Genomic DNA, 26,512 nt, shown 5'->3' with positions numbered 1-26,512 from the left:
AATAGGACTAGGTAGTCATTCCAAAATTTGTCCATTTCTACGTGTCCATTACACCCTCTCCTTAGTAGTCTGTCTTGATTGACAGACTGTGGTAAATCTGGACTCATGATAACTGAATTGAGGCGATGCTGGCGGAGAAAGTCCCTGAAGTTCATGTTGAATTCAAGATATCTATGGCACTAATAAAGGTAAACATTGGCTGCTAGTACGTGGTCATTGTTTGTAAAACTAAACCCGTAGGTCACCAAGCCATCGTTCAGAGAACGTAGCGGAATCCTTCTTCTTTCCCTTGCTCCTGCTCTTCTTTCTCCAGTTTCTTGTTCAATGTCTTCAGATGCTGTCTGAGAATCCAAGTCATCATAATCGCGGTAACGTTACCGGCAATCACAATGGTATAAGAGTATCGATAGGTAGGGCCCCAATTAACTGACCAGACGTACCTACAGTCTATTTCGTCAATGAATTTTAAATGGTCGATTGAACTACTCACGACCCTGCGATGTTGCCTAGTTGCTGAAGTGCATTGATAAGCGAAAAACATACTGCGCGCTTTGACGGCGGTCGCGCAAATGTGTTACTCTCCCACGTGGTCATCAAGACATGTGATGAATGGGACTGCGCCATGAGGAAGCTGTTGAGGGGGGCCACTATCAGTGAGACGTCTAAAATTAGATTATGTGCCTACAGAGCCAAGTATCGGGCTGCAGTGTTCATGGTACATATCGAAACAAGGGACCCAATTATGCCAATGAGGCTCGAAATGCTCATGTGCAAGGACCTTTCTTGTGTTTTATCAGAGTGTCTGAGGAGTTCTTCAGACCAGTCCCTAGATTGTTCGATATCCCAGCTTACCTGGCCCACACGAATGTGAAAATGGCAGCATATATCCAAGGAGGCGCAACGAGGAGCAGCGATGTCGTTGGGTTGTAGCCAAGTGTTGCAGTAAGAGTAGGGAAATAGGCAAGGGATGACAACGCTACAACCTGAGCAGTCGATAGTATTGCGATCCACCACACCTTCCAGTCGGAGATGGCGAGGTAAAAGCCGTAACTGAAGCCACCGTTCTCAGTTTCTAACTGGTCTCCGACACCGACATCCTCCTCCATACGCTTCAGTGCAAGCCGGCGCTCGTCATCAGTAAGCCACTTTGTTGTCATTGGAAAGTCCGGCAAAACAAAGACAGTCATTATCGCAATGGTGACAGTCAGACTTCCTTCGATATAGAAAAGCCACCTCATAAATGAAATTCAACAGAGTCCTTTGACAAATTAACTGGATTGAATTACCTCCACGCGGCTTGTGCACGGATGCCACCGTCCATGTTAGCAAGAATACCTGATGCAATGACAGCTCCGAAAGCGTTACTGATCATGTTTCCGCTGTAATGGTGCTGTCAATGAATATATATATATCCACCAGCATAGTAGCACCCTTACCAAAAGAGGATGGCTATTCTGAAACCTATCTCTGTGCTTTTGTACCTGTACATTGAATTTCAGGACTTCGGCTGAAAATATACTCCATGATTAACGAACCACTTCGAAATCAAGAACACGGCGCCGGGGAAAAAAGCTGCTTGCATGAAGCCAAGAAAGAATCGCGTTAGGAGCGCTCCAACGAAACTATTACGAGGAGTATGGTCGGTCATCTGTCAGACATCAATGATCGGTCATACTTTGTAGTAATTCCAGTCAGCGCCGATATGACTCCCCAAATTACCATACAAGCAGGCAGATAAAGCGACGGCTTTCCGATGTAATTGAGAAACATGTTGGAGGGAACCTGCATCATAACATATCCGACAAAGAAGATAGACAATAATGTCGCAAATTGTGGACCCTCGAGATGGAGGTCGGTGGTGAGCTGTGTGCGTGCCGCACTTAATCTGTTGTGAATGATGCATCAGCGATTCATGACAAGGGCATACCTAACATTGTTTCGATCGATCTAGTACAAGAATGAGATATAGATCAGGCGCCTTGATGCGAGGTGACTCACAAAATTGAGGATATACATGAGGACCAGCATTGACATGTGCAGGTCGAGTTTCAATAACAACTTGCGCTCTAGCTTGTTTCGTGCCTTTATGCCACCGAATTCTGCGTCGACATCGAGCTCTTTGCACTCAACATGCTCCTTCGAGGGCGAGATCGGTGCAGTGTCAAAAGGGTCAGGTGCCATAAATGGGGTGATGATAGTGGGGTCTGAGGGATGGCCTCAACGGTTAGGTGTGCCTTATATATCGTGACACGCAAGCCAATTTCATATCGATTAATCTGTTGGCACGAAAAAACTGGGCTGACGCGCCTTGGAGGTGCACGTAGAATATCGGACCCTCGTCATAAGTGATAGGGAGCCTTGACAAATAACAGCCGTGTCCCGCCTACACGGTCCGATTGGATTCTGTCTCGTAGAACCATAGTATACTCAACCAACCATTCCGTTTGATGAAGATGTTTTCAATGGAGTTAGAGATAGCTGGGAGTCTGAAAGTCGCCTACCTCACGCAGGGTTGCTGGAGCTGTTCAAGATTACTAAGTGTTCGTGCCTAATCCCGCAACTGATGATTGGACTAACCGTCAAACATATATATTGCAGTGCCATGGGGAATGCGATATTTGCTCGAAAAGCCTGGTTGCTTTTGGCTCGGTTAGGGTTTGCAGACGGAGAGCAAGCCCGTCCCGAGGTCGAACGCCTCTGAGTCCATTATTGTCATGATGATGCTGCCGTCTTGCTGGTGATTTATCAGAATTTCGACAACATCCGACATACGCCGAGTGAGCTGTTTGCCGTACCGCAAAATACGGCAGATACCTGCTGTACGTCCTTGCTCAACGTTCGACGCCTGTCATTGCCTCGTGTTACTGCCACAGATGGCCCATATGTCACTGCAGCCTGCGACAATGTTAAAATGTTTCTCGGTCAGATTAACACTGAACTCACCATTCTCAAAGCTGATTTCGAGAGGCGGTTGGCGGATGACTGGTACGTGCTATCATGGTTGCAAGTATTATCTGGGCCAGTCGCTTACACATATCTCCAGAGATTACCACAAATATCTAGGAACGGATCTGAAACATGAGAAGAGAGAATTTTGGTTGCAACTGGTGTACAAGCAGATCTTGGGAATCGATGAGATGTTTGCAGTAAGCTATACGGCCTGGTGACCGAACAGTGGCTTCTCGGGAGCGGTAACAGGTCATCACACACTCATTTCATTGTACTGTACTTAGTGTGCATGCCTCGTCCTCTATCGGCGACAGAAATAGATCAGCCAATAGAAAATGAGAACATTTGCCTTCAGAAGCAGATGAAATAAAGGAATCAAGCACATCATACTACTCACAAAACGACAGCAATTAAGGTCCTACACCCCACACCTCCAGTCCTACACACTCAAAGCTCACATCCTTCTTAACGCCGACGCTCCCAACATCCACACGAGAACACAGAACAGGGTTGTCAAATGTAGGACATGGTGCGGAAGATCCGTCAAGGAGGGAGGCATCAAGGTAAAGACCGTAGTGTCCGTCTCTGCGCATCAAAACAAGTTGGTCATTGGGATGTGGAAACTGAACAAGGTCACAGGGAAAGGATACTCACCCGCCACCAAAAGATATGAACCCGGGCTCACAGAGCGCAACGTAATCATTCCTCCCCGTCCATTTGTACACATCAAGTGTCCCTTCTTCTAGCCCGTCCTCTTTGTTTGAAGGACGTTGGTATCTCCAAAGGAAGCTGACCGGTGAAAATGAGCTCCGACAACCCAGAGGACAAGGCGAGGGAACTCACGACTCGCCACTCCCATAGTACCCTCCTCTTTCCAACCATAACCCATCCCCCATCCACACGCCGAAAATCGCATCTCTTGCATCTTTGATCACAACTAGAGCTCCTTTCGTTGCACCTGGCGTCGAGGGCAACTTGGGTTCACATCTGGAATACAGCGTATTCAACGAGATACCGTGTTGGTCGAGCGAGTACAATAGAGTCCATGTCCGTGGAAGACGAGTGAGTGCTGGAAGGTGGGGACGAATCTGGAAGAGTGTATGAGTGAGTACTAGCTGCATGCACTAGACAAGGATTACGGACGAGATTTGCGATGGGTTCGCTCAGCACTACTGATGTGCCCTCTCTCCTTCCAACAAGATTGAGGGCATGGATCTTCTTCCCTTTTCCTAGCACGCCCTTTACTTCACTCATTTCCTCATCGTGGAGTGCGTCTGAGAAGCCCTTGTCCCAGATCCGATCGCCTGCGAAACCAGGGGCACCGGATGGTGGAATGTAAGGGTGAGTGGCAAAAGGGGTGCCACGCGTGATGCCAGACGTCTGATGCGCCACATGCATGTGCGTTGGCTGAGGTAGGTTACTGTTACTAGGTGCTGGATGTACCAAACTTGATGTAGAAGATCCTGTGGATTGTCTAGATCGAGCAGATGGCAGGAACGCCGAGACCCAGGTGGAGGAAAGGCGGGATAACGTAGCATGTGCTGGAGGCGTGGCTGGGGAAGAGGGAAACGACGAGGTTGATGCAGAAGGAACGCCTGCTGATGGAGGCGAGGCTACTCCACTGAGACGGGGAGGAAGAGGTTCGCGTATATTCACGGGGGGCTGAGAGCTTACGCTCGTAGTGAGCACAGGCAACTTGTGTGGGGGAGGAGAAGGCGGCTTGACATCTGCGTCAATCAAGTTCACAGTTGGTGGTATCGGAGACGGTGATTGCGTAACGATACCATTTTGAGCCGACGTTGGTTGAGTTTCGAATAGGGGAGATAATGGAGGTTGAATGTACTCCCGAAGAAAATACAAAGGATCATCTTCATGCTCCAGCAGCTCATCAAGGACAACCCGTCTATTCTGCTCAGAAGCCGTTTTTGCGCTGGAGGTGAACTGATCAAAGTAATGTAAGCTTGCGTTCCCAGCTATGGCAGGTCTCTGAGACTTCAGGGCGACAGGCTCCAGCACCGGAAAGTCAAATGAAAGCGGGTCTTGAGCAGCAGGCACCGATACAAAGGCACCGAATTCGGAGTCTATACTTGCTGTGCGATTTCTGTGCTGCTGCGGGCGACTTGTTGGAGGCTGATCGCGAAAGATAGGTGTTGGAGTTCCTGGGGGCGTTGCGGGGGAGAACAAAGTTGCGAAACGGTCGATCTCAGCTGCGTCGAGTGGGTTGATGCGTGAATAGATTGGTTGGGGTTGTGCAATTGGCCTCTGGAGGGGCCGCCGTGTATGATCATGAGAGGGTAGGGGAATCAGCGGTTGGGTGGTCATCGTCATTTCGTTATATGATAGTGTTCTAAGAATCGTTTTGTCTCAGCATTCACATTCAACGAGAACAGACATACGCGCAAGTTTATAACATGAGGTGCGAGTTAGCTATGGCCTTTGAGGCTGCAAGAAAACCTGATGGACACGATGCAGTTAGTGAAAGTTGATGTTATAGGAAGCGAGATAGCCGGTTCGTGGATGCTCTTCTAAGGCTGATGACCATTGAATGTATGAAAGCTGCAGTACACTGACCTGCTCAGTAAATATGACAAGACTGAGCGCTGAGCTCTGTACATGCACATTTCATGAGTGGCGTTGCGCTGGATGAATGAGGCCCTTTGCGCACTCACAGAAGTACAAGTGAAATGCGTGTATGCTGAGCGCTGAGATTGTAATATTCTTAAGTCTCTTTACTCCTCGTGAAGCACAGGTGATACTCACAAAGACTTTCGAAGAGAATGAAAAGCAAGGACTAGCTAGGCGGCCCGTCGAAGTCACGATTGAGTAATAAGATTCTGTTGAATACGTCACAGCCACCGCTTGGCCACGGGCCCACGGCCATCATGTTTACCAGCCCGCACCAACCACGGCACGCATTAGTACGGCTTTGCAGACTACAAACATCCCAATAGTAATGTGAGTAATGACTGTCTTCAAATATTGGTCTATGTACTACTTGTAGAAGACCTAGCTGAAACGCTGCCCCAGAATTACACCTCAAATTGAAGAACCCAAGGTATGTACGAGCTTGGATCGGAGTCCACAGGTCTATTGACAGGTCCAAGAGTCTACAGCAACCATCGTGCAAGCTCCGTTGACTCAAGGTGAGTGGTACTAACCTCGAGGATTCAGGGTGACTTTCTTGGCGAGGACATTGGTATCATAGGCACAGGCAGTGTCCCCTTGCTGGGTCTCTGTCTTCCCATGTTCTGCTTGCACAAGCGCCGACGAAAGATCCGCACGAAAGACTCCATCTCGCTTCCTATTCCAAACAACCATACCCCAGAACTCCCACCAGAAAACGACGCACCCCTCTGCTCAACGTGCTCCTCCCTCGACCTCCATGCAATCCTACATGATGGCGTCCCAAAAGAACACGCAATCCCCATTGGTCACCTCACAGACATCCTTAACAAGTCCGACCAATGCGGGTTGTGCAACCTCATAGCTATCGTCATCCGTCGCGCGTGGAACTTGGATAAGTTGCCTGATATCGACATTTCTGATATTACCTGTGCGCTGTATGCGATGGAGTGCGGGTATCCAAACATTCCGGATTATATCTCTCCTGTACTCAGGGATATCTGTCATCGGCTGCATATTCAGACTTTTGACAGACCTCGGGATGTTACAGCTGCTATGGTCGCTGCGCAGTCAAACCTCTTGCTGGATATTCAGCTCCTGGGAGAAGATGCTTCCAAAGTCGGGAGGACGAAAGAACTTCATGGCAGGAGGGTTGGTCAGAATGTTGATATCGCCCTGTTGAAGAGATGGATCCACATCTGTGAACACGAGCATGGGAAGCTATGTGAAACGGTATGGTGGAGGGGCACTGGAGATATTCTTCCGAAGAGCATGAGAGTCGTGGATGTAACTCGAATGGCCGTGGTTCGCGCTCCGCCATCCTGCCGTTTCGTCGCTCTTAGCTACCTCTGGGGAGGTACAGGAGAAGAGTACTGGACGACGCGGGCAAATATCAAGCAGCGCAGAGCACAAGGCGGCCTTGATGTATCAGTGCTACCATCCACAATCTTAGACACCATTCAACTCGTCCGTCAGCTGGGCGAGCAATACCTTTGGATTGACGCGTTGTGTATCGTGCAAGATGACCCTAAGGACAAAGCAGTGCAAATCGGTGTGATGGAGCTTATCTACGGCACCTCCGCGTTCACGATCTTCGCTGCTGGCGGCACCTCCGCGCATGATCCTCTCCCAGGCATCCGCCCAGGGACCAGGGATCCCAAACAACAAATAACTAAAATACAAGGCCTTCACCTCGCCGTCCCCCTCATTCTCCCCCGTGAGGCCATAGCAAGTTCTGCATGGGACACACGTGGTTGGACATATCAAGAACTCATGCTCTCGCGCCGCCGCATCTTCTTGACCCCCCATCACGTGCACTTTGAATGCGGAGAGGATATATGGAGCGAAGATGTGATTGCAGAGCGTATCAACCTCCCCTGGGCATCACACCCCCTGAAGTACGGCGGTGCAGGTGGATTCACGTCCGTGCGTGCTCCACCGGAGTGGAATAACTCTACATATATGGGGCACTACATGAGCATCATCGGAAAGTATACGCAACGCAGGCTTACTATGGAGTCAGACATCGTGAACGCTGTTACGGCGCTCATCAATGCTATGGCCAAGGGATTCAAGCTCGCTGGTGGTAGCCCTGGTCAAGCATTCCGTTTTGGGATGCCCATCGTCGACCTAGAACTTGCGTTAGTGTGGCAGCCAACGCCCAGTACATCATGTGTGCGGCGCGCGACTGGGGATAGAAATATGACGTTGTGGCCATCCTGGTCATGGGCTGCGTGGCGGGGTGCTGTCCAGTATAGCGAAGTGAACTTGTTCGTTGATGCACAGAATGGAGGCGTTTCTCCGTGGATAACCCAGTCACTGGTGGAACAGTGGCATATGGTGGATGATGATGGTCGGCTTGTTCCCCAGGATGTTAGACGTACTGGTCGGATGGCAAGATCTGTTGAAGAAGCAAACTCCAGTCCATACGTCATTCCGAAAGGCGATATCGACGCACAAACTCTAATTACAGAGAATGCGCCCCTGCAACCTGGGACGTTAGTATTCATAACTCGCTCGGCTCATTTCAACGTTACGACAGCGGACGATGTCGTCGGTGCTGATCCCAAGGCTAACTATGCCACATATTCTATACTATATGACGTCCCTCGACCATCAACATTAGTAGGGCGCGTCATCCTTCCGCGTTCCACCCATTCACCGACTTCATGCGAATTTATTGTTCTGTCTCGCACAGATGAAACCAAAGGGTTGTACGATGAGGACACACTAGGGAAACAATATCTCGGATGCATGTTGTATGTGATGGCGGTGCAGAAGATGCAGGATGGAAAACGCATGGAGCGAGTTGGGGTTGGGGTTATATTTGAACATGCTTGGCCGAACTCGACAGGGGAGCAGAAGGTTGTTCTGTTGGGATAACCGGTGAGGTTGTTTGAATAGATCAAACTGGATGGATGGGACGGGTCCCAGCTGTGGCATCGTTAATTTAGAAAATACTGAGTATTCTTGAAGCCTCAGAAAATCTGGTTTTCTGTACTTGGAAGAACGCGCAGGACGAGCCTGAGACACTGGGCAAATACCGAAAACATTAATCAAATTCCTCATTTGTGCCATCGATGTCTTCTCATATTGCAACATGTCATGTTCTCGCAAACGTCCCTAATTATATAATTAATACTCTCGGTCATAATCTGGCACTATCAGCTCAATCATCCTAAGGGGTTATTTATATGGTCAAAACAGAAATAGGTTACAAAGTTCAAAACTTTTTTCTCTTCTTGGGCTGGTACATATGTTAGAGGGATTCCCAAGGATCAATATGAGCCCGGAATGACAGAAAACGGCGGTTGGGATGTGGAGATAAAGTTGAAATACTGACTTTTTTATACCTGTGACCAAACTCAATATTCTCGACCTCCAGAGACCCTGGGACCATCACCAATCAATTTCTACGTCTTAAAAGCACTAGGATCATTATTTACAGTATCGGTTTTGAGCTAAAAGTGACCATAGTAAGATATATGGGGTAGGAGTGGGGAGGAGGACCTTCTATATCTCAACAACCTGATTTTTCCTGACAAAACGGGCTCGACCATCGTGTTCAGGGACATCAAGAGCACTCCGGAAAAATACTTTTAGAGGACAAGCAAGTCATGGGAAGCCTAGAAAAATCGATCTTTGAGGGGGGTATCAGGAAAACTTACATATTTTAATCAGGATGGCCTCAAATCACTCTGGGACCATTTCCAATCGATTTATATGATCGGAAAACAGTAGGAACATTCTTTTATATACCGGTATTTACATAATATCAAGATATATGAGTTTGGGGGGGGGAGGGGGACCCTGCATATCTCAACAGCCTGATTTTTCCTGACCAAACTTATATGGTCAAAACAGAAATAGGTTTCAACTTTCAAAACTTTTTTCTCTTCTCGGGCTGGTACATATGTTAGAAGGATCTCCAAGGATTAATATGAGCTCGGAATGAAAGAAAACGGCGGTTGGGATCTGGAGATAATGTCGAAATACTGAATTTTCCACCCCTCCAACAAACATCAACAATGTCGACCTCTAGAGAGTCTGGGACCATCTTCAATCGATTTCTACACCTTAAAAACACTGGGACCACCATTTTCAGTATCAGCTTTGGGCAAAACCTGAGTGTAGTCAGATATATGGAGTAGGAGGGGGGAGGAGGACCTTCTGTATCTCAAGAACCTGATTTTTCCTGACAAATCGGGCTCTACCATCTTGTTCAGGGACATTAAGAGTACTCCGGAAAAATACTTCTAGAGTACAAGCAAGTCATGGGAAGCCTAGAAAAATCGATCTTTGAGGGGGATACCATAAAAACTCGCATATGTTGATCAGGATGGGCTCAAACCACTCTGGGACCATTTCCAATCGATTTATATGAATGGAAAACAGTAGGAACATTCTTTTATATACCGGTATTTACATAATATCAATATATATGAGTTTGGGGGGGAGGGGGACCTTGCATATCTCAACAGCCTGATTTTTCCTGACAAAACTAGCTTTACCATCGTCTTCAGACGCATCAATAACCCCCAGGAAACATACTTTTGCAGTCCTGGCAAGACATGGGAAGCCTAGAAAAATCGATCTTTGAGGGGGGGTATCAGGCAAACTCGCACATCACATTCCATATTGGTTCAGAACACTATGAAACCATCTCCAATCTATTAATATGACTCTTAAACACTGGGAACATCCTTTTCACATCGTTATTGACATGAAATCATGCCTCTTGGTGAAGTAGGTGGGGGGAGGGGGTAGCATGACTCTCAAACCTGATTTTTTTGGATCAAATAAGCACTGCCATCTCATTCAGATTGGTCAATAACCTCTATATCATGTTCAACATGAAGCCAGACAAGTCGCATGAAGGCTGAAAAAATCAATCATTGAGTGAGGCAGCATGACAGGGGCGACACAGCTTACATAAGCAAAAGCGGTCGACTTGGACACACTTACACCAAGACTCTGCAAGATTAAGCATTTCTGTTGCTGCTCAATATATATGGATCAATTCCCTTCATAATGAGCCTAAGATCAAGCCATGCGAGTCATATAAAGGCTGAAGCAATAGACCTTGTGTTGAGGGCCTCAGCATTACAGACACTCATAACTTTGGAATGTGATTTTTTTGAATGAAAAAGGTGTTACCATCGTATTCAGAGGGCTCAATACCCTCAATTGAAATGTCTATTTGAAGCCAAGCAAGTCATATGAAGGTTGAACAAATCAATCATTGGTCAAGGTAGGTCTGCTTACATAAGCAGGAAAAATGCGGAGGCAGCACAATGAGGTAGTTATTTTTCATGGACAAACTCATGTTTCCAGTGCATTAAGCAGGTTCTATAATATTAAAAACAAGTTCTGCTTCAAGTCTGATCAATCACATGAACACAAAAAATGAAACTGGAACAGAGGCAGCCAGTCAACTGAATTGAACTGACCAACATGACTTTTTTTTGACAAACAAAGTGTTCCTATCGCATCAATAGGGCTCAATAGCACTCGGAGCAAGTTCCTAATAACACAAAATAAGGTTTAAAAGACCGACATTTACAAGCAAAATAGTGTCTTCACTGCATGTGGTGTCTATAAATGTCGCCATATATGGGTCCCACCCATCCCAACCTTGTATCTCCCTCCATCTGATGAGACAGGCAGGAAGCTCTGGACTCTATCAAAGTTCTCTTGCCCAATTTGCCATTGATTTGGCTGTCATGGAGGATGGTAGGAGATGAAACCAGCTCCAGCAGGTGTTGGAATACTTGATTAATGCGAGGCGTGATGCAGATGCGAGCTGGTGTTTTCTCCTGCCATCTTCCATGCCAGACATGGCCAACTCAGTGGCAAATTGGTTGGCCTGTCTTGCCGCCTTGAATACATATTTGACAATAGACAGACATCAAAACCACCGTGAAGGTAAGTACTACACTTTAGATTAATACCTTGAGCCTTGATGTCATCGAGTAGAATGACAAGTTCCTCTCTCCATTCAGCCTTGGAAAGGAAAAACACATCTGCATTGATATGGGAAAAACAGAAATAGGGTTGACATATTGGTAGCTGAAATCATGGCAGGACAACACTCAAGAGTTTGCTATGTGGCAATGGAAAACAGGTTAACTCATTGGGAAGAACTAGGTTCAAATCCTCATCCTACCATGATTTCTGTGTTCAAATTGGTTCATCTTGACTCACCAGTATTAGTTCACCTGTGTCCATTTCCACACGACAAGCTCTGAAGTTTTTTGTCTTTGGTGATAAATAATACAGCAAGGAACTCACTACATGTTTGGATGAGAGGTGAGGAAGGTGAAGGTGGTGATTTCACGACTGGAGCATGTCTAGAATATATATCAGAAACAGGTAACACAGACTCTGCTTCATCTTGAATCACCAGGATGAGTTTGTCTGTTTCCAGTTCCATACAGCAAGCTGTGAAGTGTTGTCTTCAATTATAAACAAGACAGCGAGTAACTCGCTACATGCTTGGATGTATTTGGGTTACTTGTCGCAAGTCAATCACACAGTCTGCAAAGAACCACGGTATCTCCCTCCATCTGGTCAGAGAGGCAGGAAGCTCTAGACTCTATGACAGTTTTCTTGCACAATTTGCCATTGGTTTGGCTGTGTCTGGCATAGAGGATGGTAGGACACTAAGCAAGCTCACAGCCATGTCAGTTCTTCATCGACCATGTTTGTTTATATTTTAGTGTAACTGAGGTCACCTCTGCATTCTAACCTTCTGAATCCTGGAGAATGGCTTAATGGATTTTGAACCATTCTTTTTTTGAGTTACTTAATTGATTGGCTTGGAAAAAGTCGTGAATGAGAATAGGGAGCTACAAACATACAGTGCACAAACAATTTCAACCCAAACATCATCAGAAAAATTTGTTGAGGTATATTAATATGGTCAAAACAGAATCCCACATCACCTTCTGGACCTGGCTGAGGACAATAATGAATTACCCTAGCCTAATCACGGTATTTTCATACTGTCGCAGTCAAGTGCACATGTTCATGGTTATCCATCTTGTTTACAGCTGTGCATCTAGCATACTGGGAGACCCAGAGAAGGATACTTATCTGCATTTTATGGGCTATACTTGTGCATCTATATAATAGAATATCATGTACACATGCTAATCCACATCCATTTCATCATCTGTCACCACATGTGCTGATTCACTCATTGGGAATGGCCTGGACTTGCGAGGACGTGGGGGTGGGGGTACCCTTTTGTTTCTCTTTTCCATAGTCATCTTTTTGTGAATCTCCCGACGCTTTTGCCTCTCTGTCTTCCTTCTCAAATTCCCATCGGCGTCGAATGGTTGTGAGTCCATGAGATCAGCCGCAAATATGCGCTTTCCCTTGATCACCTTCATAGTCCGACGCGCTCTTGGAGCTCTCCTCTGACTCTCGCCCCCCCTTCCAATGCGGTCGATCCTATAAAATGCAGGATTTGTTACGAATACTATGGCATCCTTCTTTTGGATCCACACCCTCACACCACTCGAAGGTAGACAGTGAAGTTCCGAAAATATGTCCCGTAAACCTTGCTTTAGCGATTCCTGCTGATCCCCATCCAATGTCTTCATCGTCCTATGGAATTCTGCGATGTATCCATCTCTTTCCCACAGTCCACACCACTGAGCATTGCGCTTATGGGGAGCGTCAGGGTCAGGAAAGAATAACGAGCATCTGTGCACAAAGGCTCTTGACTGGGGACCCAAGCGACCTGGAGTTACGCCTGTATGGTCATGCAAACCAGCATTGCAGGCTTCAAAAGCGACAGAAGCAAGTGTATCGTCGATGCTTGTTATCGTCCAGCACTTCATGGCATCATAAAGTGAGTTAGGGTAGGGTCTGGTGCCTTTAATGACTTCTTCCATCAGCATGAGCCACAGATGCCTTGTGAACATTACGACCAAACGTCCAACAGTGAGTTGAATGTTGGACATCCTGGATGTCCATGACCAGTCTCTCATGATTGTCGCTGGAGAGTGTGAGATGGCTGTCTTGAGGCTGGTCCAGGTTGGTGTCCGACCAAGAGGATATTCTTCTGATTCTGACTCATTGCGTCGCCATGCATCCATCCTTGCCACTGCTCTATCCCTTTGCGCCTTTGCAGTTACTCCCATAAGTCCCAAAACATTAACATCATCGATTTGCTGCACCTCCTCTAGGCACGTGTCGCTGTTTATATCGAAGTCCTGCAAGAAAAACATCCCTGCTGTCTCGAGCACATTCCTGTATTCAAGGAGGGTGAGGGATTCGCGGACATGGGAGTCATAGATGATAGGGGTTGATGTAGTCGAGCGAAGCATGTGGTTTAGCAGACCAGTCAGGATGCCAAGATTGGGAGGGTTCTTTTTTACGATGGTTATTTGGGTCCTTTGAATCTCCCGTACACGTCGCCTGATGAGCTCGAACCAGATTGTGGATGGAATCCACAGTATTGGATCTGATTGCAGATATTGAACAGCCTGCATTAACAGCATTCAGGGTAATTGAGCTTGCATGAAAATCATGAATGAATGGAGCATGAACGACCGACCTTGCTTTCTATATCGTCCAACATGATCCTGGCTGCGTGGCCGCTGACCCTATACTCATCTCTAACACCATATGTCTTCCCCTTGCAGCAATCGACAACCTTCATGATGTCAAAGCATTCAGCCATGTATGAAGGAGATAGCTTGTATGCATCGCTGTCGGAAGCAAAGTTCGCCTGGTTGTTGTTTGTGCGGATGGACTCGTAGTATAGATTGTAGGTGCTCCTGAATGCTATGTGAGTCTGCTGTGATCTTTCCTGTTGCATTTCTGCCTGCAGTGCGCCATATCTGGACAGCATGTTGTGGTGATGTATATCGCCTCGCTTGTAGCCTCCTGCACCAAACGATGCCTCCAACGCATCTAATCTCCACACCCCGACGACAGGAACATCTGGAGAGCGAGGCGTGAATGAGATGCCTACATCCAGAAGAAGCTCCCCGTGCCTCCGGTCCATCATATATGGCCAGTCGAGGTCGGACAGATTTCGACGCAGGGCCTCCTCTGGTCCTGAGAAACGGCCTCTCTGTCCGTCCTTTGTCAGGAGCTTTATTCCTTTTCCCTCCAGAATAAAGAACAACGATCCATACATACTCAGCTCTCCCCCTCCATCACGTATGCGAGCTTCCATGCGGTCCTGCACATCTCTAAAGTCATCATCAGAGAGTGGTATTGTCTTTGGAGGACCCCATCCGCCTTTGCGTCCATCTCTACCTCTCGCCTTATATCTTGCCTCCTCCAAAGTGTGCTTGAGGTAAGGCGCCCAGCTGACGTCGGTGCAGTCTCCTATGGATGGCAGCAGCACTCTATCCCAAAAGATATCCAAGACCTCCTTTGGCATCAGGGTGATTCTACGACCATTCACCGGGTGTTGATGAATCATTCTTGGGAAGGCAACGTAAAGATTGAGCGTCGAGGAAGCGGAGGATATGCGCCCAATAGAGGCATGAGGGATGGCAGACATGGGAAATCTTTTGGACAGCCATTCTGTTCTTCCACCAGGACTATTGGCGTCCCCTTCCGACTGCGGTATCATAATGTCGACATATGTGTGATTGTGCTTGAATATGCCAGGCTTTGTTTGAAATGGCGGAGTGATGTAGATCCCCACAGAACCCTTGCATCGGAACATTTTTGTCGTCCAAATGATACTGTCTATGTCCACCGAGGTCTCTATCTCATCCTCTGAAAATGTGATTGAATCTCTTTCCAGGTCGACGTATAATGCAGCACCATCACCGTATCGATGACTGGTGTGGCCACGGACAAAAGCATTGTGTCCGAACCTACATTCTTCATGCAGAGGGGGGTCGTATTGCGCGGAATCAATGAGTTCCGAAGCAGAGAGTATTTCCACATCTGTAATATGCACGTGCCGTGCTTCTGGAGATGGTCTGAGGCGTGCAAGGCTGTATGCACCCGTCACTCGATCTGGAATCTGATTTGAAGCATCATATGAGCTGGTCGTTCCAATAGGCATGATGTGGTCCATGGTGGCCGTGGGGTCGCATTGATAGAATATATGGAATGAGCTAGGCGTGATGCGATATCCATGGTCGACCCAATACACCCAGGCAGTAGAAAGTTGGATTTCCCCAGCACACAATGTCATAGTGTTATTTACGTCCCTGGGTCTTATCAACATCTCGATTGTAGGCCCACCTTCATAATCGTCGAATGCGAGGTCGTCCTTGAGCCACCTCCTACCTGAATATGCACCAAGGGGAAGTGGTGGAATTGGACGTGGAAATCGTTTGTTGCTTCCTAGATTCAAGTTTTTCACTCGCCTCCGAGATGCTAAGGCAGATTTAGAGCGTTGCGAGTCGCCTGCATCATGCATGTCAGGTAGTATCTCTGGTTCCAATTCGAGGTGTGTTCCAACAGAGCGAGGGACTATTGAATTGCGGTTCCGGGATCCTGCTAGTTGTTTGTTTGCTTTCAACAACTTTGCAAGATGCACCTTCCTGCCTGCAGGAAGCGAAATGCCGAGTGTATCCTCGCCTTCACTCCATTCAGCATCTACAACATCCTGATCGACTTGGTTCATATCTCCGTTATCCTCGTTTTGGAAGGGGCTTTCATCATCCTGATGTAGAATGGGACGTTGACACATCGAGCAAGTGGCGCTCAAGATAGTCAATTTACGCATGAGCTTGAGGCACTCAGCCTGGTGCCGCCCATTTTGAATCGCAGAAATAACATCTTCATCTGGCACATCATCCTCTCTCCAATAATCTTGTGGACCGTCCAGGAGAATCAGATAGTCGCTGCAGCTGAGTTTGATGCGCCCGGCGATCTTATGCAACATTGTGATTCGCAGTATGTGGCCGCATTGGACTTCAAACCCTGGCAGGTTGCCATGCTCATCTAATCCTGAGGTGAGGCATTGTTCAAGCACGGAGCAAGCGATAGGACCACAGTCCACGCCATTTTGCATCCAGTCCTTGCTTATCACGGACACATCGCTGACATCCCCTGTACTCCAGCCATGAAGCGATCCAATTCTCCTCCAGTATTGTGGCCCACTCCAATCATTCCAGTCGTGTAAATCCACTCCATCGATGTCCATTACCGAGTCGGAAATACGGCGACCCAAGACATGCGCTGTGCGTCGACGATAGTCGAAAATGACTGCAAAGAAGTGATCGGAATGATGGACTATCAATCCGACAGGGACCACAGGACATATGCCTCCCTGAGGCAAGAAATGATTCCTCCTGAAGAGCTCCAGTTCTTCATCCACCATCTCATCCACCATGGCTGCATAAAAGTCCACGTATCTCATGGAAGACCTGCCCAGCATCTCATACCACACATTGGACAAATAAAAGTTTGCTACTGTCGCATCAATCCATTCATTTGGTGCGAGTGTTTTCCAGTTATGCCATGCAGACGTCCAGACAATTGGTCGGGCCATTGCACGAGCTGTGATTGAGTTAGATTGGTGTATACATTTACCCACACATCAACGCGAACTCACATGCTATTTCCTCATCCGTCGATGCAACCATTATGGTCTTTTGTCCATTGATTGATGGTGATCGTAGCTCAGCTTGCTGTGATGGCGGTGGTCTATATTCATCATCAGGTGTTGCTCTCTTGGGTGATGTCTCAGATGGTGCTCGACTCCCTGATAAAATCAATTAGTAAATATTTAATACTCTAACACATCCAACAAAACATCACAGCTAAAACTTACATTGATTTTCCTCGTTGTTCTCATCATCATCCTCATCGTGCGCTTCAGCAACACTTGATATCACTTTGTCCATCTGATTTATCTTAGATGCTGACATTTAAATTTGTTATATGATGTTTGATAAAGAGTGTTGGATCACAAACCAATGACTTGTGGACACTTGATGCGCCTGTCAGATAAAATTCTGACTACACTTGCTGGAGATTCTTGCTGACAAGGGTTACTTGTGGCACGTATTATGGGTCTAACCGTATCAGTATTCATGACCATTTGTGTCTTGTGTTTTTTTCCTGTAATGAAGTGTCATTTCAGTCGAAAAAATCACGGTTAAGACCAGGTACTGACGCCGTGTGATCACTTTCTTGACTGGCCGTCCGCGTGGTCGAGGTGGCTTATTCCTTCTATTATAACCTTCCTGATCATCTGCTTTGCTGCCCTTCATCACTGTTGACTGTTCCTCTACATGATTGACTATTTGTGGCATGCCATTGTATGCTGTGGCCTTTGCCGTCCACGACACCTGAGGATTCCAATCCATGATTCCAGAGTCGATTATTTGCTGTAGTATATCCATTTTTGTATCATTCTCTTGAACGCTATTCTGCTAAAATGTATTACACATGTTAATCATTGTTTAATCAATTGGAAGATAACGTACAACATTCACTTGTGATGGCGAATGATTAGGTGGTACTGGACTAGTGGTAGCATGAATGATATATGTTCTACCCGCATTCTCGATGTTCTGAGTTGATGAGTCCCTCACAATGGGTGCAACTGGTGGCTTATTTTTGCTACCTGCAAGCAAACATTATCTTCATATAAATAGAGGTCATGCACATGTACGCACGACGCTGTATTACTCGTTTTCTTGGCCTTCCCCGTCCCCTCTTACTTGTTGCGATCTGCGGACCTTCTTCATGCACAATGCTGCAGTTACGTATGGCTGCCAATAGTCCTCCATCATCATCATCACTATTCCATCCGTCATCGAATGTATTTTTGTCTTTCCATCCAGGAATCTCCATGATATTCGAACTCCGTGGGTGCCAATCAAGGATCTTGGACTTCAGGATTTCCTGCATAATGTCAATAGAATCGTCTTGCTCCATCAGACTGTAAGCGCTCGCTGTACTGAAGTCCTAGTATTGTCCTGTTAACGTGATATATGCCATTAACTCATTGTACCTGTCTCAGGCTATATATTTTTCGATTTGTTCCCTTCTTCGGCTCCCTGTAACTCGGACCTTAAGATTACATTCCACTAGATCCATATGAATACATTACATTACATATTAGTGTCACATGATTTTGATGGCATTGTATCTACCTTATTTCCCGATCCGCCCGGATCTTATGATTATTTGCATGGAATGGACCATTTATCCGACTCAAGGCGACTCTGGTCTTCCGTTGCTTTACCTATCATTTTTCATTGCAAACCTATCATTTCGACCTCCATGTCTATCCGACCATCAGTCATAAGTCATTCATCTCATGCAGAAGGCAGGAGAACGTTGCCTCCTATGCGAAACAGTCACCCTAAACTACATACACTCAGGCGATGCACGTCATTGGAATGTATGTCAGCCTAGTAACTGTTTTTACCTGCTCACTAACAAATACATTGGATCAATGTTTCAATTACAGGGGTCTATGATGCCGGTGATGACTCAAATAGCTCTGTGGAGTATTGTAAATTGGTGATTAGGGAAGGAGATGAGTATGACGACCTCCGTATCTTCCCCTTCAAATACTGACATGCATACTCAAGTGTCACAATCTTTCCACTCGATGAACGGTCGGTACCAACGAAGGATGGAAGTCTCCCTAAATATATGTCACGAGTAGTATGGGGCTTACTACCGCGCGACGTCGCGTTGACATCAGTCGCGCAGTCGCGTCAGTATCAGTAGGAACTAAGCCTATGTCGCGTCAGTATTGTCGCGCTGTCGCGTCAGTGTCTGTAGGAACTAAGCCTATGTCGCGTCAGTGTCTGTGGTAACTAAGCCTACGTCGCGTCAGTATTGTCGCGCTGTCGCGTCAGTGTCTGTGGTAACTAAGCCTACGTCGCGTCAGTATTGTCGCGCTGTCGCGTCAGTGTCTGTGGTAACCAAGCCTACGTCGCGTCAGACACAACAGTGGCAACAGTCGCACAGTGTTCGATCCGAAAGTCATGACACCCCTCCTAGCTAAATGGAGGGTCGCGACCCATCAAGGGGAACCATCCATGACGAAGGAACATGATCAAAAGTCACTATCGGGGAGATAATAGCGTACGCGCACGCTAACAGTATTTTCCATGAAAAAAACAAAGAAGCGGTCCGAGTCGAGGATAGTCCATCTACAGGAAACGAGATTTTTAGTTCCAAGTCATCTACGAACAGCATGCGCGCATGCTAATGCGATTATTGATGAAAAATGATGAGCGATGCCAGGATGAAAAAACAGCAATAATCAAGGAAAGTCGAGCGATGAGAAAACAAAATTCCATCCTCCACCGATGCATCACCACGCACCTAGTATTGGATTCCAGTCCTTCCGATGAACGCAAACTTCTTTGGCTGAAGCTCACTATCACCGAGTCTCTGTGCGCATATGATTTCGTAGGACCTATGAATATCATCTGGTAATAGGCGAGTAGTTTCAGATGGATGATGAAAGTCTAGGGATAAAATGACCAGAAATCGCAAAAATACAGGAAAATGAAGTCGAGTCAAAAGGAGACTCTGTCCTCGCCCGACGAATCACCCCAGACGAGCGCCACTATAAGGAATACAACCGAAGCGAATAACATGAAACCATACGCCCAGACTACGACCATCTATGAAAAATCAACACGATCCAATAGACTACAGCGGTCCATACCAGAAGACATCAGACTACGATCAAGCAAAACAGCAAAAAGGCAAAAACTAAAGCAAAGACTACAGGACAGAAAAACACCGCCCCCCCGGTTAGAACCGTCTCGGCTTTGTTAGAACCGTCTCGGTTTAGTTAGCCAGCTTCGGTCAGCAGGAACGTATTGTCTCGGTGTCTCGTTTCTTGGCATCACCAGGAGGGAGACTACGAAATCAGTCAAAGCCACGGCAGAGCAAGACCACAGCCAGAATATTCGAGGGAAGTCAAGGGATCAAATCACAAAAAATAAGAAAAATCAATCAAAATGAAGTCAAGTCGAAACGAGGTTCTGTCCTCGCCCGACGCAACACCACAAGGGAGACTACGAAATCAAGGAAAGTCAAGGGATAGATCACAAAAAATCACGTAGATAGAGCAAAATGAAGTGGAGTCAAAACGAGACTCTGTCCTCGCCCGACGCAACACCACGAAGGGAGACTACGAAATCAAGGAAAGTCAAGCGATAAAATCATCAGAAATAGCAAAAATAAAGCAAAGCGAAGTCGAGTCAAAACGAGACTCTGTCCTCGCCCGACGCATCACCCCAGACGAGCGCCACCACAAGCAAAGACTACGAAATAAGAGACAGCGAAGATCAAGCAAAATGAAGTCAAGATTCTGTCCGAGGGGAACGCCCAGACCACGACCGTCAAGGAAAAATCAACACGATCCGATAGACTACGAACGAGATCATCTCTCATCAAAGGTCATGACAAGAGAATCATCATACGCATGCGCTAATGTCAAAAAAACAGGAATTTCAGCACAAACTAAATTCAGTCAAGAAGATACCAGATGCGATCCGCCCACCCATCCAAGGCTACTAGAAATGAAATTTCGCATCACTCCGAAGCATCGCCCCAGAGAAGGACCACGATGACCGAGACTACGACAGCAATAAAACAAGAAAACAAGCAAAATCAAGGAAATATGAGACAGACGCAAAGCCAGACTACGATAGGAAATAAAACAGCAAAAATCAAGCAAAGTCAAGGAAAGGGAAAGACTAGACGGACGCACAGCCAGACTACGATAGGAAATAAACAAGCAAAGTCAAGGAAAGAATAGACGGACGCACGGCCAGACTACGATAGGAAATAAAACAGCAAAAATCAAGCAAAGTCAAGGAAAGACCAGAAGGACGCACAGCCAGACTACGATACAAAAATAAGCAAAATCAAGGAGAGACTAGACGGACGCGCAGCCAGACTACGATAGAAGGCAAAACAGCAAAAGTAAAGGAAATACGACAGGACGGAAAACCACCGCCCCCCCGGTTAGGACTGTCTCGGCTTTGTTAGAACCGACTCGGCTTGGTTAACTAGCTTCGGTCAGCAGGAACGTATTGTCTCGGTGTCTCGTATCTTAACAACAGAAGCGATACGATGAGATGCAATACCGCAGGACACGATACGACACGCAAGACTACGACAGCAACAATCAAGAGATGCGACAAGGAAAATCGAGGGAACACGAGTCGGACCACGACATCAAGAAAGACGATAATAACACGCACGTATGCTAGCAAAGATTCACAAAGAAAAATAAGAATCACGATCATCACCAAAACAGAGATAATAGCATACACGCGCATTAACGACGATTCAGAAAGAAAGAATAAGAATCACGATAGTCACGAAAACAGAGATAATAGCATACGCGCGCATTAACATCATTTCTGAAAGAAAAGATAAGGATCACGACAGCACGCACCACCATCTCATTCTGCAAGATGAATACGCTCGCTGACTACAGACACCGCACGACCATAGGACCATACGACATTGGGACATTCACTATGGAAACTGCGCGACATTTGGCGCGACATTGGTTTACCTAAATATATGTCACGAGTAGTATGGGGCTTACTACCGCGCGACGTCGCGTTGACATCAGTCGCGCAGTCGCGTCAGTATCAGTAGGAACTAAGCCTATGTCGCGTCAGTATTGTCGCGCTGTCGCGTCAGTGTCTGTAGGAACTAAGCCTATGTCGCGTCAGTGTCTGTGGTAACTAAGCCTACGTCGCGTCAGTATTGTCGCGCTGTCGCGTCAGTGTCTGTGGTAACTAAGCCTACGTCGCGTCAGTATTGTCGCGCTGTCGCGTCAGTGTCTGTGGTAACCAAGCCTACGTCGCGTCAGACACAACAGTGGCAACAGTCGCACAGTGTTCGATCCGAAAGTCATGACACCCCTCCTAGCTAAATGGAGGGTCGCGACCCATCAAGGGGAACCATCCATGACGAAGGAACATGATCAAAAGTCACTATCGGGGAGATAATAGCGTACGCGCACGCTAACAGTATTTTCCATGAAAAAAACAAAGAAGCGGTCCGAGTCGAGGATAGTCCATCTACAGGAAACGAGATTTTTAGTTCCAAGTCATCTACGAACAGCATGCGCGCATGCTAATGCGATTATTGATGAAAAATGATGAGCGATGCCAGGATGAAAAAACAGCAATAATCAAGGAAAGTCGAGCGATGAGAAAACAAAATTCCATCCTCCACCGATGCATCACCACGCACCTAGTATTGGATTCCAGTCCTTCCGATGAACGCAAACTTCTTTGGCTGAAGCTCACTATCACCGAGTCTCTGTGCGCATATGATTTCGTAGGACCTATGAATATCATCTGGTAATAGGCGAGTAGTTTCAGATGGATGATGAAAGTCTAGGGATAAAATGACCAGAAATCGCAAAAATACAGGAAAATGAAGTCGAGTCAAAAGGAGACTCTGTCCTCGCCCGACGAATCACCCCAGACGAGCGCCACTATAAGGAATACAACCGAAGCGAATAACATGAAACCATACGCCCAGACTACGACCATCTATGAAAAATCAACACGATCCAATAGACTACAGCGGTCCATACCAGAAGACATCAGACTACGATCAAGCAAAACAGCAAAAAGGCAAAAACTAAAGCAAAGACTACAGGACAGAAAAACACCGCCCCCCCGGTTAGAACCGTCTCGGCTTTGTTAGAACCGTCTCGGTTTAGTTAGCCAGCTTCGGTCAGCAGGAACGTATTGTCTCGGTGTCTCGTTTCTTGGCATCACCAGGAGGGAGACTACGAAATCAGTCAAAGCCACGGCAGAGCAAGACCACAGCCAGAATATTCGAGGGAAGTCAAGGGATCAAATCACAAAAAATAAGAAAAATCAATCAAAATGAAGTCAAGTCGAAACGAGGTTCTGTCCTCGCCCGACGCAACACCACAAGGGAGACTACGAAATCAAGGAAAGTCAAGGGATAGATCACAAAAAATCACGTAGATAGAGCAAAATGAAGTGGAGTCAAAACGAGACTCTGTCCTCGCCCGACGCAACACCACGAAGGGAGACTACGAAATCAAGGAAAGTCAAGCGATAAAATCATCAGAAATAGCAAAAATAAAGCAAAGCGAAGTCGAGTCAAAACGAGACTCTGTCCTCGCCCGACGCATCACCCCAGACGAGCGCCACCACAAGCAAAGACTACGAAATAAGAGACAGCGAAGATCAAGCAAAATGAAGTCAAGATTCTGTCCGAGGGGAACGCCCAGACCACGACCGTCAAGGAAAAATCAACACGATCCGATAGACTACGAACGAGATCATCTCTCATCAAAGGTCATGACAAGAGAATCATCATACGCATGCGCTAATGTCAAAAAAACAGGAATTTCAGCACAAACTAAATTCAGTCAAGAAGATACCAGATGCGATCCGCCCACCCATCCAAGGCTACTAGAAATGAAATTTCGCATCACTCCGAAGCATCGCCCCAGAGAAGGACCACGATGACCGAGACTACGACAGCAATAAAACAAGAAAACAAGCAAAATCAAGGAAATATGAGACAGACGCAAAGCCAGACTACGATAGGAAATAAAACAGCAAAAATCAAGCAAAGTCAAGGAAAGGGAAAGACTAGACGGACGCACAGCCAGACTACGATAGGAAATAAACAAGCAAAGTCAAGGAAAGAATAGACGGACGCACGGCCAGACTACGATAGGAAATAAAACAGCAAAAATCAAGCAAAGTCAAGGAAAGACCAGAAGGACGCACAGCCAGACTACGATACAAAAATAAGCAAAATCAAGGAGAGACTAGACGGACGCGCAGCCAGACTACGATAGAAGGCAAAACAGCAAAAGTAAAGGAAATACGACAGGACGGAAAACCACCGCCCCCCCGGTTAGGACTGTCTCGGCTTTGTTAGAACCGACTCGGCTTGGTTAACTAGCTTCGGTCAGCAGGAACGTATTGTCTCGGTGTCTCGTATCTTAACAACAGAAGCGATACGATGAGATGCAATACCGCAGGACACGATACGACACGCAAGACTACGACAGCAACAATCAAGAGATGCGACAAGGAAAATCGAGGGAACACGAGTCGGACCACGACATCAAGAAAGACGATAATAACACGCACGTATGCTAGCAAAGATTCACAAAGAAAAATAAGAATCACGATCATCACCAAAACAGAGATAATAGCATACACGCGCATTAACGACGATTCAGAAAGAAAGAATAAGAATCACGATAGTCACGAAAACAGAGATAATAGCATACGCGCGCATTAACATCATTTCTGAAAGAAAAGATAAGGATCACGACAGCACGCACCACCATCTCATTCTGCAAGATGAATACGCTCGCTGACTACAGACACCGCACGACCATAGGACCATACGACATTGGGACATTCACTATGGAAACTGCGCGACATTTGGCGCGACATTGGTTTACCTAAATATATGTCACGAGTAGTATGGGGCTTACTACCGCGCGACGTCGCGTTGACATCAGTCGCGCAGTCGCGTCAGTATCAGTAGGAACTAAGCCTATGTCGCGTCAGTATTGTCGCGCTGTCGCGTCAGTGTCTGTAGGAACTAAGCCTATGTCGCGTCAGTGTCTGTGGTAACTAAGCCTACGTCGCGTCAGTATTGTCGCGCTGTCGCGTCAGTGTCTGTGGTAACTAAGCCTACGTCGCGTCAGTATTGTCGCGCTGTCGCGTCAGTGTCTGTGGTAACCAAGCCTACGTCGCGTCAGACACAACAGTGGCAACAGTCGCACAGTGTTCGATCCGAAAGTCATGACACCCCTCCTAGCTAAATGGAGGGTCGCGACCCATCAAGGGGAACCATCCATGACGAAGGAACATGATCAAAAGTCACTATCGGGGAGATAATAGCGTACGCGCACGCTAACAGTATTTTCCATGAAAAAAACAAAGAAGCGGTCCGAGTCGAGGATAGTCCATCTACAGGAAACGAGATTTTTAGTTCCAAGTCATCTACGAACAGCATGCGCGCATGCTAATGCGATTATTGATGAAAAATGATGAGCGATGCCAGGATGAAAAAACAGCAATAATCAAGGAAAGTCGAGCGATGAGAAAACAAAATTCCATCCTCCACCGATGCATCACCACGCACCTAGTATTGGATTCCAGTCCTTCCGATGAACGCAAACTTCTTTGGCTGAAGCTCACTATCACCGAGTCTCTGTGCGCATATGATTTCGTAGGACCTATGAATATCATCTGGTAATAGGCGAGTAGTTTCAGATGGATGATGAAAGTCTAGGGATAAAATGACCAGAAATCGCAAAAATACAGGAAAATGAAGTCGAGTCAAAAGGAGACTCTGTCCTCGCCCGACGAATCACCCCAGACGAGCGCCACTATAAGGAATACAACCGAAGCGAATAACATGAAACCATACGCCCAGACTACGACCATCTATGAAAAATCAACACGATCCAATAGACTACAGCGGTCCATACCAGAAGACATCAGACTACGATCAAGCAAAACAGCAAAAAGGCAAAAACTAAAGCAAAGACTACAGGACAGAAAAACACCGCCCCCCCGGTTAGAACCGTCTCGGCTTTGTTAGAACCGTCTCGGTTTAGTTAGCCAGCTTCGGTCAGCAGGAACGTATTGTCTCGGTGTCTCGTTTCTTGGCATCACCAGGAGGGAGACTACGAAATCAGTCAAAGCCACGGCAGAGCAAGACCACAGCCAGAATATTCGAGGGAAGTCAAGGGATCAAATCACAAAAAATAAGAAAAATCAATCAAAATGAAGTCAAGTCGAAACGAGGTTCTGTCCTCGCCCGACGCAACACCACAAGGGAGACTACGAAATCAAGGAAAGTCAAGGGATAGATCACAAAAAATCACGTAGATAGAGCAAAATGAAGTGGAGTCAAAACGAGACTCTGTCCTCGCCCGACGCAACACCACGAAGGGAGACTACGAAATCAAGGAAAGTCAAGCGAA

At 46.7% G+C, this 26,512-nt stretch overlaps 4 protein-coding genes across 4 annotated transcripts; 1 reads left to right on the top strand and 3 right to left on the bottom strand.

Moving 5' to 3' along the window:
- Nucleotides 1-130: 130 nt before the first annotated feature.
- On the bottom strand, nt 131-2,355 carry HD556DRAFT_832405 (MFS general substrate transporter). Its single transcript, XM_041311767.1, has 10 exons — nt 1,999-2,355; nt 1,928-1,947; nt 1,676-1,879; nt 1,536-1,622; nt 1,437-1,481; nt 1,287-1,379; nt 853-1,233; nt 686-802; nt 491-631; nt 131-440 (listed from the first exon to the last, which is right to left on the bottom strand). The coding sequence occupies exons 1-10, from the start codon at nt 2,179-2,181 to the stop codon at nt 257-259; spliced, it is 1,455 nt and encodes a 484-aa protein (XP_041156058.1). The 5' UTR covers nt 2,182-2,355; the 3' UTR covers nt 131-256.
- A 908-nt stretch (nt 2,356-3,263) lies between these two features.
- On the bottom strand, nt 3,264-5,452 carry HD556DRAFT_832436 (TLD-domain-containing protein). Its single transcript, XM_041311768.1, has 5 exons — nt 5,346-5,452; nt 4,093-5,296; nt 3,793-4,037; nt 3,604-3,738; nt 3,264-3,534 (listed from the first exon to the last, which is right to left on the bottom strand). The coding sequence occupies exons 2-5, from the start codon at nt 5,275-5,277 to the stop codon at nt 3,360-3,362; spliced, it is 1,740 nt and encodes a 579-aa protein (XP_041156057.1). The 5' UTR covers nt 5,278-5,296; nt 5,346-5,452; the 3' UTR covers nt 3,264-3,359.
- Nucleotides 5,453-5,813: 361 nt separating this feature from the next.
- On the top strand, nt 5,814-8,695 carry HD556DRAFT_1400553 (heterokaryon incompatibility protein-domain-containing protein). Its single transcript, XM_041303814.1, has 2 exons — nt 5,814-6,004; nt 6,054-8,695. The coding sequence occupies exon 2, from the start codon at nt 6,193-6,195 to the stop codon at nt 8,452-8,454; it is 2,262 nt and encodes a 753-aa protein (XP_041156056.1). The 5' UTR covers nt 5,814-6,004; nt 6,054-6,192; the 3' UTR covers nt 8,455-8,695.
- A 4,027-nt stretch (nt 8,696-12,722) lies between these two features.
- HD556DRAFT_1244589 (uncharacterized protein) lies at nt 12,723-16,879 on the bottom strand (the record flags this gene model as incomplete). The annotated part of the gene is made up of 3 exons (XM_041298460.1): nt 12,723-14,066; nt 14,138-16,078; nt 16,157-16,879. The coding sequence occupies 3 exons, from the start codon at nt 16,877-16,879 to the stop codon at nt 12,723-12,725; spliced, it is 4,008 nt and encodes a 1,335-aa protein (XP_041156055.1).
- Between the last annotated feature and the right edge of the window lie 9,633 nt (nt 16,880-26,512).

Source organism: Suillus plorans (assembly GCF_016647745.1).
Source record: "Suillus plorans strain S12 chromosome Unknown HD556scaffold_63, whole genome shotgun sequence".
Lineage (NCBI taxonomy): Eukaryota > Fungi > Basidiomycota > Agaricomycetes > Boletales > Suillaceae > Suillus > Suillus plorans.
Note: the sequence above shows the minus strand (reverse complement) of the source record. Positions and strands in the feature narration are given on the sequence as shown.

Coding starts and splice junctions, on each gene's coding strand:
- HD556DRAFT_832405 (XM_041311767.1), bottom strand. CDS start 2,181: ATGGCACCTGACCCTTTTGACACTGCACCGATCTCGCCCTCGAAGGAG. Junction 1,482..1,535: donor GTGTTCTTGATTTCGAAGTG/GTTCGTTAATCA, acceptor TTCAATGTACAG/GTACAAAAGCACAGAGATAG. Junction 1,234..1,286: donor CGTGCACAAGCCGCGTGGAG/GTAATTCAATCC, acceptor TTCATTTATGAG/GTGGCTTTTCTATATCGAAG.
- HD556DRAFT_832436 (XM_041311768.1), bottom strand. CDS start 5,277: ATGACGATGACCACCCAACCGCTGATTCCCCTACCCTCTCATGATCAT. Junction 4,038..4,092: donor GCGAACCCATCGCAAATCTC/GTCCGTAATCCT, acceptor ACACTCTTCCAG/ATTCGTCCCCACCTTCCAGC. Junction 3,739..3,792: donor TACTATGGGAGTGGCGAGTC/GTGAGTTCCCTC, acceptor TTCACCGGTCAG/CTTCCTTTGGAGATACCAAC.
- HD556DRAFT_1400553 (XM_041303814.1), top strand. CDS start 6,193: ATGTTCTGCTTGCACAAGCGCCGACGAAAGATCCGCACGAAAGACTCC.